Below are 13,032 nucleotides of genomic sequence, written 5' to 3' on the forward strand. Positions count from 1 at the left end.
TTTAAGGGTTTTACAAATTGAATAATTTCTTTATACATTATGAAGGGACGAGGGGATCAGTTCAGGTCTGGCACCCTTGTTGCTACAAAAATTCCTTTATTCTCATAAACTATTTATTTTAAATGTAATTTATTATAAATCCAATTTGTTTCCTAAATTCCACATATGTACTACATTTTACCTCTGTACGCGCCACTGTTGTTTACTTGTTTTTTGGAGGCGCTCTCTGATTTACGGACAAGCTCCCCAGATTAGTATTTGACATATAACTGACCACTTCGTACACTCGATGCACCTGGGCGACTACAACTACTACCAGAACACAGTGCGTATGCAGCGGTATATCAGATTTTACATTCAATTTCATTTTAAATTTGAACTAGTTCATCTTACGCCTCCTAAAACTGATGACTCCTGTATCTGAACCAGTTGCGGAGTGAAGGGGGTCAAATAAATAAAATTAAAGGGCAATGCGTTTATTTTTTTATAATTCATGTCAAAATAAAAATATTTAATTAATTGCTGAAAAGTAACCTCCATCAAATTCGTGACAAAAAGTCTGATGTGAATACGCATTGAGTCCATATCATTTTAACTTTTTTTTATATTTGACAACTGCCTCATCATCTGCAACCGACTTTAGCTTACTTGCAATTTGTTACATATTTTGTCGAAGCATTTTTTCAAAATAACTGTTGAAACTTGGAGTTTTAATATCTAAGAAACCTATTACATTTTAGAATCTTTATCTAATTTATTTTTTATGGTTACTCATTTTTATAATTATTTTTAAAATAGCACAAAGTCTTGCTCTCTGACCAAGAGTACGTAAAAGCCAGAAAATTCTGGTACAATCTATAATAATTACTTATCATGAAACATACAACAGCAAAAAAAAATTAAAGTGAAAATTTTCCTTCTTGCCCTTTACATAAACACAGACCGATAAAATTTTAAACCAAACACTAGGCTATGCTTTTCAAAAGGTTTTTGATGAGCTGAATACCTATGTATGTTTTAAGCCACGAAAATTAAATAATTCCAAATATTTCGAATTTCCACCACCAAGAACGGCGGTGGCAACATTTTTACCATTAAGGCGATGTTTCGCATTGTGTTAGCTATGTCCTGTCCAAATTTGGTTAGTGCAACTCTCTCGATTTCGAAAATACATAGCTAAATAGCTATGTATGTTTTCAGCCACGAAAATTGAATAAATCCAACTATTTCGAATTTTCACGGTTTTTGGTTATATTTGTGGTTACTTTATACTCACGAGATATTTTTTTCACCTCATTATAGTATCGGAAAGTACTACTCGTCTTCTTCAAAATCCAGTTTGAATGTTCGAATATCTATTTCCCTTTCCGAGAAAAAAGAGAAAAATCAAATTACAAACACCTACATTCCAACTAGTTCATCAGGTTTTCGGCGTCGCTGATTACGAACCTGATGTCGATATTATAAAATTCGATATGGTGGATCGAATATGGCGGATTCAATAAAAAAAACATTGACATTTAAAAATTAAAATATTGTATAAAATTTCGAGAACCTGAAGAACCAATAGAATTATTTCAAATGCCATACCGAGTTTTGTGAAAAATTACATAACCTCAAATATAACGAACGTGTTTTCGCCCTTTTAGGTTAGGATATCTCTAAAACCTTATATGAAGAACAATGTTCAGCGCATCGAAAATCTTCAGGTCTGGTTTCTGGTTTAGAAAGTCAGTCACTTTTTGTGGGCCTGTAAAATTTTTTATACCTACCAAAATAATACCTGGGAAAACGTGAAAGCCACACATCTTATATTTCTATGGCAGATGTAGAAGCAATACGATTACTTAAATATTAGTACATTACCATTTCATTATCTATATATTATCTTATTCTTTTACGTACATTTATAAATCATCTTAATTACAAATCATAAATTATTTCATCTTACGCATGCAAAAAAATATTCGTACATAGCGATTTAATTAATTATTCTCTTTTAATATATCTCGTTACTCTATTTTTATATTTACTTATAATTGTAAATAACATAACCTTTTAACCTCTTGATCAATAACTGATATTTAACCAGATTATACTGGTGCTGTGATAAAGCACTTTTGAAACAATTCGCTATTAATAAAAACGTTTAAAAAAAGCGTGATATGGTTTCGTTATATATTTTTTAAATTATAGTAGTCAATAACAATAACATTATAAAAAGCTGATTACAAACTGTAGTCAGAAAGGATATTGTTAAGTTGCCCCTAGACGGTCAATCATTTTGATCAAAAGAATGGGTTAATCGATTGTCAAGCAGCTTGAGGGCAACTAAACTCAGAGAAAGGAAGCCAAAAGCATTGTTTCAATGGTAGATACTATATCTGATAAGCCTCAAAAACATAGGTACACAAAAAAGAACAAGTTCATGGTTTACACGAGAACTTTACTAGGAATGAGTTTTGATCAAAAGTTTGGCGGGTTGATTGAAGCGTGCGTCAATCGACTGACTCAATCTTTTGATCAAAGGAACTTATATTAAAAAAAATTTAAATACAAGAATGATGGGTTTCACTATTAGCAAAGATATGTTGACCAAAACAAAACGTGAATAATTTTCATTAAAAGCCACCAACAGGAACAGGCAGTGAAATAAGAGAAGAATGAATTGTAATACATTAAAATTAGACTAAATACAAGTAAGAAACTTGCTAAACCGATGCTAAATTCACTTTAAAACTGGAATAAACTGATTAATGCAGTGAGGCAGTGCAAATGAGGATTATGTAACTGTTGTTTGTTACTCTGTGTCTATGGTAAGCTGATGAAAATTCTGGAGAATGGTGGAAATACTTATTTTGATGGGTAATTGGTCTTGCAAAGTAAAAAAGAGCAAGAGTACATTTTTTTCAACAACTACTCGACAGCAACTAGGTACTTAAGAACCATCGAAGATACAGATTTCAAACTTGACACAATGAAGTTCCTTCATAGTAGCCACTATCAATATCTAAGCATATTTAGAGGTGTTGCAATTATTTAAAGAGTAATTTAATTAAACTTTCCTTCACAGATCTAGCCTGTTCTTAAATAATTTGCACGAAAATTAAAAAAAAGTGTGATAGAAATGTTGAAGGAGCCTTGAAAATTAAAACGGAACGATTCCATCTTAAGACAAGCACCTGGTGTCCTTATTTTTCAGGTTTACTCTTGTTACGGTTTTGAAATTGTTAACTAAACGAAATCACAAATCCATGGGTTATTTTGAAAATAGAACAATACAACAAAGTGTACCACAAAAGACCACAGATTCTTGGACTCAAAATTTATTTAAGCTATCCTAGTTTATGCAACATTAATGACTTACATCGAAGTTCAATTCGATACTAGCAATAAATTATTAATCAATTTGTTAATCGATTCTAGTTCAATTATCAATGGGTATCGTGGTCAAAAGTCAACTAATTGTTATTATTGTTGCTATCCAAATTTAATTTTTTATCAATCGCATGTATGTCTTTTAAAATCAGTTGATTTGAAACAATAATTATGCAACTGTAAATCCTTTCTCCCATTTCGTCATTCCATTCTCGTAAGTAATTTAATTTATCTTCTGGCTCTTCAAATTTGTTTTTAAATTTTCGATCACGTGAAATTACAAAAACATATTACAAATATCATGTTTTAATTTATGTAATTATCGTATATCTGTATGAGGATACCAAAAAATGTTTGTTTCGTAGCTTTTAGATACATCACATCATCAATAACACACTGCGATAAAAAATGGGCTAGGCAGGCTGTTGGCCGAACCAGTTTATGCTAATTTATCTGCTCATAATTCCATTATTTTCCCAATTACCGACTACTCAGGTCGCTAGATGAGTGTCTTGATGTTAGGTTCAAAACCGGAGTTGCTCTGGAAATTCTGACTGTAGATTCGGATTCAGCGGATCTTCCTTTTTTTTGGTAGCGCTTTGTAATTGTTTACTAATCTCAAGTAATACTTTTTCATCGGTTTGTTTACCTCAAGAGATAACTTTCTATCTATCTAAAAATTGAATAATAATAATTATACTAATATCATTTTTTGTGTAACACGTAAACCGTATCACATTAACCTTGAAATTATAAATATTTTGAACAGCATCAATATCGTATAGCTTTAACAAAACCAAAACACTCTTTCATAAATTACCATCTAATCAGTTTTAGAAACATCTACTTATTGTTAGTCTTACAGTACATAAACCTAACTCTAGCACTTAAAATTCTTTTATCTGCCACCACAGTAAATAGACTATTAATATACTGTTTTTAAGGGGGTAAGTGGATTTTACCGTAGAAGTGGAAGTCGCTATGGACAACATTACATTTTACTAATTATTATGAATGAATATTTACATTAATTACACACTTATTACATTTACTAACATTTATAAAATCTGAATAATTATTCCCCTCACGTTTACTAATTGTCACATTTTTCTCAAAATGATTTGACCACTCCATTTCAGTCACCGGAAGCCAATATTATCTGACTGATGCATTAAAACAGCATGATGCGACGTACTGCTAGACCCTGGAGTTGAAGTGTCATTGTAAAGAATCCTGTTGGCTATTTAATTTTTGTTACTGAAACTGTCAGCAATGTAACTTTCTGCAATTGTGGCTGATTTCCACCCACCATGTCTCTTGATTGCTAATACATCAACTCCTGTATTAGCCAGTAACGTTGCCGATGTTCTTCGGAATGAATGGCCTGTATATGTTTCAGGATGTTCTAGTTTCAAAAACTGTGCAATCTTATTAGGAATCATAGAAAGGGTATTCTTGCCGATTAGTTAGTTATAACATCTACCTGCTTGATAGCGCATAAAAAAGCCCGATTATCAATAATTTTTTTATTTGTTTGCTGATATATCTTCTTCGATTTTTCTTCGGCTGCGCCTCGTCTATTATATACCAGCCGCGGCATTAAATCTTGTGCTTTACTGCCTACTTAAACAGAAAACTATTATTATTGTTATAATTTTTTTTGGATTTATATATTTTTAAAAATTATATTTTGTTAACTACAGCAGAAATACCCAATTAAATAAAACCGTGTCTATTGACAATATTTATTTTAAATATTACCTCGTGTATTCCAGATAGTCCCATACGACGGCATGAAATCCACGCCCCGCAAGGCGCACGAGGGCCAGGCGCGCGCCAAGTACAACTTCGTCGCCCAGACCCACCTGGAGCTCTCCCTGGCCAAGGGCGAGCTGGTAGTCATCACCCGTAGGGTGGACGACAACTGGTTCGAAGGAAAGATAGGCGGAAGGAAGGGCATCTTCCCGACTTCCTACGTGGAAGTCCTGATAGACCCCCAAGACCCACCCTCGCCCAGCACGAAGCCGGTAGCCGCGCCGGCGGCTCATTCCCTTCTGCTGAACGGATCCGCAGGTGGGAAGGACTCCATGGGCAGCCACTGCTACACCCCCAGCCTGCCCAATCCCCAGCTGACGCCTAGCTACCTCGCGAAACCCGTTCAGGTGACCTCCGGAGGATCCTACGGGTCCCTGGGCAGGCCAGTCAAGAATCCCATGAATCAGACGCTGCATATTGACACGCAAAGTGAACCTATACCGTAAGTACAGTTAGAACTTCCATTGTTGTTGGTTTGTTGAGCCTCATCCCTGAATACAATTTACAATAAAACAATTCACAACGTTCTCCTGAAAATCCAAAACATCAGCGATTTTCTTGGCGATCTCTGTTGGATGGATTGCCGACAACATCGGCCGTCATCTTCTATAGCTTGGTATATCCAGAACAGTTTAAGGCTTCGGTGGCGGAATTCAAAAGATCGGTAAAAATTTTGATCGGGATGGCTCGAATAACAACAATGTCTTTGGACAAGTATACCTCTGCCTAAGCGCTTTTGGAACCTTTTCAGGCTCAACAGATGATTTCCTGATGTGAATTGGAAACAAGGGTGAAAATCTTAGATCTTCTATCGCCGTTAAAATTTGACTACAAAAACTTACCATGCTAATTTGTAGCATCATCAATTTTGTCATGAAACATTTTTTGTTTGCAGCTACCGAGCTCTCTACAAGTACAAGCCCCAGAACGACGACGAGCTGGAACTCCTAGAGGGCGACACTGTCTACGTCCTGGAGAAGTGCGACGACGGCTGGTACGTCGGCTCCAGTGACAGGACTGGGGCTTTCGGCACCTTCCCCGGGAACTATGTAGAGAAGATCTAGCAGAGGAGGACGAGACCCCTAATTTATTTTTCTTGTTGATTTTGTACTCTTTAACATATTGATTTTGTTATTGAAATGATTTTTTTAACGTGCCTGATTGAAAATTGAAGAAATTTAAACAATTAACTGCCATTTTCAATTTGGAATAGGTACTTTTTGAATAGTTTTAAAGCTACTAACAAGTGAGGCATTGCACGGGAGATTTTTCGGTGTGCCAAAAGGGCCAGTTTATTTAATCGTGGATTAGAATTACGGGTTAGAATGATGACAGCTCCTCAAGACTACCGGGATAAAAAATTGCAACATCAAATAGAACCAACACAATTCGAAGCTAACAATTATCCATTGCCATATACAAACGTAAGCAATAGTATTTCTCTCTAGTGTTTAGAAAGACGATATTAATGTTGCAATTTCCAAAAGTTACAAAACCTAGCAAAGCTTCTAGATAACTGAATAAGAGATAAACTAGTTTTCGTACATAATAAGCATTCTAGTCACTAGCCAAATGATAATTGTAGGTTTAGGAAGACCGCCCATTCGGGGAAACAGTGGGATTCATTATTTGCACCAAAAAATATATATTAATATATCATCAAAATGTTCTTCCATAATATATGTATCTTGTAAAGAGAGATATTCTTTTCTAGGTATAACCCACTTGTATTTGAAAATATATATCCAGCTGTAGGAAAAGTACGTTTACCCCCAAGTCATATATATTTTCAAATGATTTTATGTATCTAATTGTAATCTACTGATTTTTCAACTGTTTCCAACCAAAGATACGCGCAGGGGACGGTGAAAAATACACATCTTTCATTTTCAGTAAGACGTAGCTCGACTTGTTCCTTTTAACCGTTTGTATAAGACTTACATAATAGGAGTGCCTTTCGAATACAATATTTACCCCTAGTTGTCTGACAGAAAACGGCGGCATCACAATCCAAAATTGATATTTTTGTTAGGGCAGCAAGAGGCAGACGAAATAACGTAATTTTTGAAAGATTTTCAGAAATAGTCAATATGGTGTCGCGAGTAATTTTTGTCAATATTTATTGTTATTGTTTACAGCTTAAATCATAGATTTAATTTGTATTTACATTGTTAGAATACATTTTTGCTTCGGTCAGAGAGCATATATATTTCACCTATGTTTATTTGTAACTTTTCTGTTTTACAATAAAATATTTAACGTTTATTGTGGTATTTATTCGAAATAGGGATATTTCTGCTGATTTCTAGCTGATTGGGAAAATTGGGAAAACATTTCGGATTTTCGAGCCCCACGTTGGGCGCCATATCGTCTTTCTATCATCTTTTTCTCGGGAACTACCCCTAACAAAAAAGAACTGGCATTTTTACCGAGATCCCCATGTATCGCACCATGTGGTGCTGGGACACCTCCCTCATCACGCCAACCTCAACGGAGGCGAGGCAGATTCCTAGTAATGTTCCCTAATGCACTTATGTTTTTTAGTAGTGATACTTCGCTTTATGGAGTACAGTAGTGTATTTTATCACTGTCTTTGAGTGCGCTGGGCTAGGGCAGTAAATTTTATATGTGTATGGCCTCTTTACAGTGCCTGTATGGAAGCTTTATGGGTTCCTGTGGAGTGTGAGGCCTCTTTAGAGATACTATGTATGACAGTTTTAAGAGCTGTATCTCCCTCAGGATCTTCACCACAGGGTGGACAACGCCTGGGGGGTAGTGTGTTATATTAAGAGAAATTTTTTATAAAATTATGTCATTTATTGAAATTTTTATATTTAATTGACAATAAATATGAGGAAATAATACTTGCATATAAAGCAAAATAAAAATTTGGAGTGTACAAGATGTACTTGCCAGGATCCGTCGCTGGTTATTGAACTGGAAGGTAACAGGGTTGACGTTCAATCACAGTCTTTGATGGCTTCGTAGAGATCCCGTAGTAAAGTCCGCTTTAGGTTCGGACCATTGGTCGTTATGTTGGTATTTCTACCATAAACAAAATAGCTATTTGCATGGCTATTTTGTCTGTACTGCTACCGTTATTTTTGGGTCCAAAAAAAATAAGTTTCAATATAGTCATGAATTAATTTTAATTTCAGCTCAAATATCATAAGATATAACATAATAACATAACTATGATTACATTTTCACCGTTTTCAAAATATGTAGTATTAAGTTTCGTAAACATTATTTAGCTTACAAAAAATGATAGAAGAGACTAACAAGGAGTCAATATCATTTAAATTTGACAAATTAAGAACATTAGCTATCTGTTATTAACTGATATACTACTCGTACATCTAGGAGCGTTTGGGCTTTTCCAATATTTTAAATACAAATAACACTCAACGACTGCTATAATGCAACAACATTTAAGTGTTCCATGTACCTAGAATGACTTATTGTAATTATTATTTTGTCAAAGACCAACGTACTCCTACGTATTCTCTTCCGTATCACGTGTAACACCTGGCACGGGTCATTACGATGTAAGTTATAAAAAGTTTACCCCCTGCTCATTTTTTCACATATTTTTATCAAAATGCACGCTGTGGCTTTGTTTAAACGTGACCCTCGCTCCATTGTTATGGTAACATAGTTTTGTGTAAGACGACGACACGTTCTAAGATAACAATGCGCAATGTAAATATATTTATTTAAAATACCTAAATATAACAAACAAAAGCAGCGATATTTTTAAAGTTAAAAAGTAACAAAAAGTAGCGAATAACGCATCAGTATGTATTTTTACACTCTCATTAACATGCTGTTTACGCATTTTCAAATGTTTTTTTCTAATAATAATTTTATTAATAATTCAAAGATTCAAGATCGATCGAGTCGAATTTTGGGTGATCTTCAAAGAGCTGTAACTTGGAGGGAAATGACCGTCGAGAGAACAAAAAAAAAAGGAAATTGAAGCTTCAAGTGTCTAGTTTTCAGATCTGCTGTTTAAACATTTTTAGCGTCAGCAGTTTTTGAATAATCATAAGAAAATCAACGGAAAAAATAATTTGTAAATTTTTGCTTTTTTTAAAAAAGCCTAGGTACTTCAAAAAAATGTTTTTGGTTAATTACATCATAAAGCTCTTTTAAAAAAATCATTTTTGACTTTGACAGTCAATTATTCGGAAAATAATTACCGTACAGAAAATCCAAGCAGGGTTTTGAAAACTGCAAAGTATTCTCTACAAGTCGTAATTATGGGTTTTCGGTAAAAAAAAAATTTTCAAAGTGAAAATGTTGGTTAGAAAAAAGGTAAAAAATTGCATAATTAGAGATATTTGAATAACTTGGCTAAGTTTGCAAATAATGAATAAACTAAGTATATCGACTGTAACTTTTCGACCTCAAATTGTCTTAAAGAAACCCTGATAATTTCAAAACACTGCGATTTTTTTTCCTAGTGCCCGGAATGTTTAAATTTGTCGTTATGCTGAAAATCAATGTAATAAAAGTAATTTTTCACTTTTTATTCAATTTTTAAGTTAAATTTTTTTTAGCAATAATCCATATTTTCTTCATCAAAAAACGTTCATGATTCTAAAAAAAATATTTTTTTCAAAATTTTTTCTAACATCCACAAGCTTCGCAAACGTAAAAAAAGTTTGTAAAACAGCCTGGGTTAATTGATGGTGATTTTATAATTGCGGATAATCTCGTCGTCATCGACGCCCGAGCATGTCCTAAACATGCCCAATGGGGTTCAAGTCGGGACTCATAGGTGGGTGGTTGAGAGTTACCACATTGTTGGCGTGAAGAAACATTCTCGTACGTTTTGCGGTATGAAGATGAGCATTATCCTGCACGAGAATGAAACGATTCCCCATGCTTGTACGCGTGGGCAGGACGTGTGGTTAAAGGATTTCGGTGACGTACCTTTCGGCAGTCGATATCCTTGGTTTATTCATTATTTGCAAAGTTATGCCAAGTTATTGCAATTTTTTACCTTTTTTCTAACCAACATTTTCACTTTGAAAACATTTTTTTTAACAAAAAACCATAATTACGACTTGTAGAGAATACTTTGCAGTTTTCAAAACCCTGCTTGGATTTTCTGTACGACCAATATTTCCCGAGTATCTAATTAATTGTCAAAAGTCAAAACTGATTTTTTTGCTTTGATCAACGATAACGGCGACAAATAATCATACAAGGCTCCGGAACCGCTCAAATTGAAGAGAATTAAATTATCTAAGAGCCTTATGATGAAATTACCAAAAAAAAAAAAATTTAAGTCCAAACGCCTGTTTAAAAAAAGGAAAAATATACAAAAACATTTTTCTGTTGATTTTCTTATGATTACTCAAAAACTGCTGACGCTAAAAAATTTAAACTGCAGATCTAAAAACTAGGCACCTGAAGCTTCAATTTCCTTTTTTTTATTCTCTCTACGACCATTTCCCTCCAAATTACAGCTTGAGTATCATCCAAAATTTTGGGATTTTTTTTAATATCCCTTAATTTCTGTGCCTAGTGTATAATCGTCATAACGACAGTCACGTCGACTGCTGCTTGCCAGCCGCGGCATTATATCTTGTGCATTACTGCCTAATCAAACAACTATTAAATAAGAGTAACGGAATATATACACGTCATTTTTGCTGCAAAATGAAGTCGTAAAGCTTCTGTAGCAGACAATCGACAATTAATAACATGATCTCAAAAGACAAACTTTATCGTCTGCTTGTTGCGCCAAAGATAATTAAACAATTACACCTATACAGAATAATGATGACCGAAGCTATAATAAAGACATCCAACCTAACACTGACTTAGCACGTGCGACTGGGAACACGTCTGGCGTCTTCGCCGTTGATAGGATTTTGCTTGCTCAAGAGAATACCTCTTATCTCCTGTCTCATATCACCGCTCGTTATTTCATACAAGATAAGCTGCGGTGTGTCGACTGAGGGTATTTGTTTGGATTCGGTACGACCTGCTGCCAAGGAACACCAGTAGATAAGAGTTGAAATTTAAACATACAATCATAGGTACATCAATCGTTGATAACGGAACAAATGGTCCAAAAAGAGTTTTGAAATGTTGGGATGGTTCAAATATTTTTCTCTGCTCATACATGTGTTGGAAATTATACTTATAAAAGGTTACAATTTTGATCAAATATTTGTACAATATTCTTCGGAGTGTATTGAATAACCTCATATACCTAGAACCCAGGTTCGAAGAACAGCAGATATCTGAAACCTTTGGGTGTTTCCCTTTACCGATGCTAATATGGTCTTTTCTGAGATACACCAAACCCCGCGTGACACCATCTGAGTCGAAAGAGCTAACAAATTATGTATTCAATCATTTTATTATTTAACTTACATTTCTAGCAAAAATACATAGTCCACAGTACAGGCCCCCTCTGGAAAGTTGATTACCACATACTTTATAACTCCTGAGGAGCTTCGTTTTGACGACTCTACCACATTTTTCCTCTGCGACTTTTCTCGATTCATCCGCTTTTCCACTCGGAAAAGTCCAAAAACATGGCAATTTCCCGGGGTCTTGAAAAATCAAGACCACATCTTTTATTTTTAGCCTAAGTAACTGGAAATTTTGTTGCAAATGCCGATTTAAATTTGTCCGACAGAAATTCTTCCGATATTGACGTGTCTACCGGTCGAAACATGCCAAAATAACAGGGTATTGAAAATCAATTATAGGTAATTTTTAGTAAAATTAATTGTAAATAATTAATTCAGTCCAAAAGTATTGTTGTCCGACAAATTTCAAGCCAAAGTTCATATATATAATTTTTTATTTATTTTTATTAATTATTTCAGAGTTTTAAAGATATTGACTCGAAATTTGAAAAACGTTTTGGAGGGATAAATGTGCATTTTTTGGCGTGATCCGAATATTTCTACTTGCACCAGTGGCGTTCGTGCGAGAATTCCACAACCTTTTTTAATACAAAAAATGGTACGCCACTGACTTTTTCCCGTTTTGATATTTTTTTACAAATCCGCCATCAATTCTAAATGAAATCGGTCACTTCAGTTTTTTCCATAGGATGCATCGTTTTTGAAGAAAAAAATAAAACATATTTTATTGTAGGTTTTGTTGATCTTTTATTATAGGTCTCTTTTATTATGGTCAAAGAAAAATGCAATTCAACATTGAAAATAAAAAGTTGATACGAATATTTACCCATATTCTTCGATTTCGAGATACAGGATGCTCAAAACTCTTTGGAATAATTAATTAAAATAAATAAAACATTGAAATTTAAACACTCTGTATCTCGGAAATGAAGCATATTTCGACCTAGGTTTATATGAACTTTTTTTAAAAAATAACTTCGACGACCACCCCCTAAAATATTTCGCACTTATTTTCAAACACCCTGTATATTAAAAAATATATTTATAAGACTGATTAGATGGAAGATGTACATTTTATATAAATAAATAATACATACATATGTACATTTTGCATAGTCATTGCAAACTTAAGTAGCATTTAATATAATTGGGTTATCATTAGATACATCGATGAATGAATGATAAATTGTATTATATTTTATAGTTTTATAAACGTTGAATTTATTTAGGAGTATTAAAAAATAAGACGCGTTAGGATAATTTTGTATAAATAAATCGATATGTAAATGCTTTGTTTAACAAAAGAAAATTTCAATAACTTTTTAAAAGGCCATAGTTAAAGAAAAGCTTAATTTGTTTTTTGTTATTACTTTATCAATAGTACATACTTTCAATTTACTTATTTTTCTCATTTTTGCTAAATTAAATGTTCAAACCACTGTAT

The 13,032-nt window shown here is 33.8% G+C and overlaps 1 protein-coding gene across 1 annotated transcript in view; it reads left to right on the plus strand.

Moving 5' to 3' along the window:
• The window catches only part of LOC108911220, a gene marked incomplete in the record, with an annotated part of 172,117 nt that extends 164,661 nt beyond the window's left edge, over positions 1-7,456 (plus strand). Inside the window, 2 exon segments of the mRNA XM_023455849.1 lie at positions 5,154-5,635; positions 6,089-7,456. Coding sequence (XP_023311617.1) covers positions 5,154-5,635; positions 6,089-6,257 — 651 coding nt within the window.
• Positions 7,457-13,032: the final 5,576 nt, after the last annotated feature.

This window comes from Anoplophora glabripennis, unplaced genomic scaffold (genome assembly GCF_000390285.2).
Source record: "Anoplophora glabripennis isolate ALB-LARVAE unplaced genomic scaffold, Agla_2.0 scaffold1, whole genome shotgun sequence".
NCBI classification, from domain to species: domain Eukaryota; kingdom Metazoa; phylum Arthropoda; class Insecta; order Coleoptera; family Cerambycidae; genus Anoplophora; species Anoplophora glabripennis.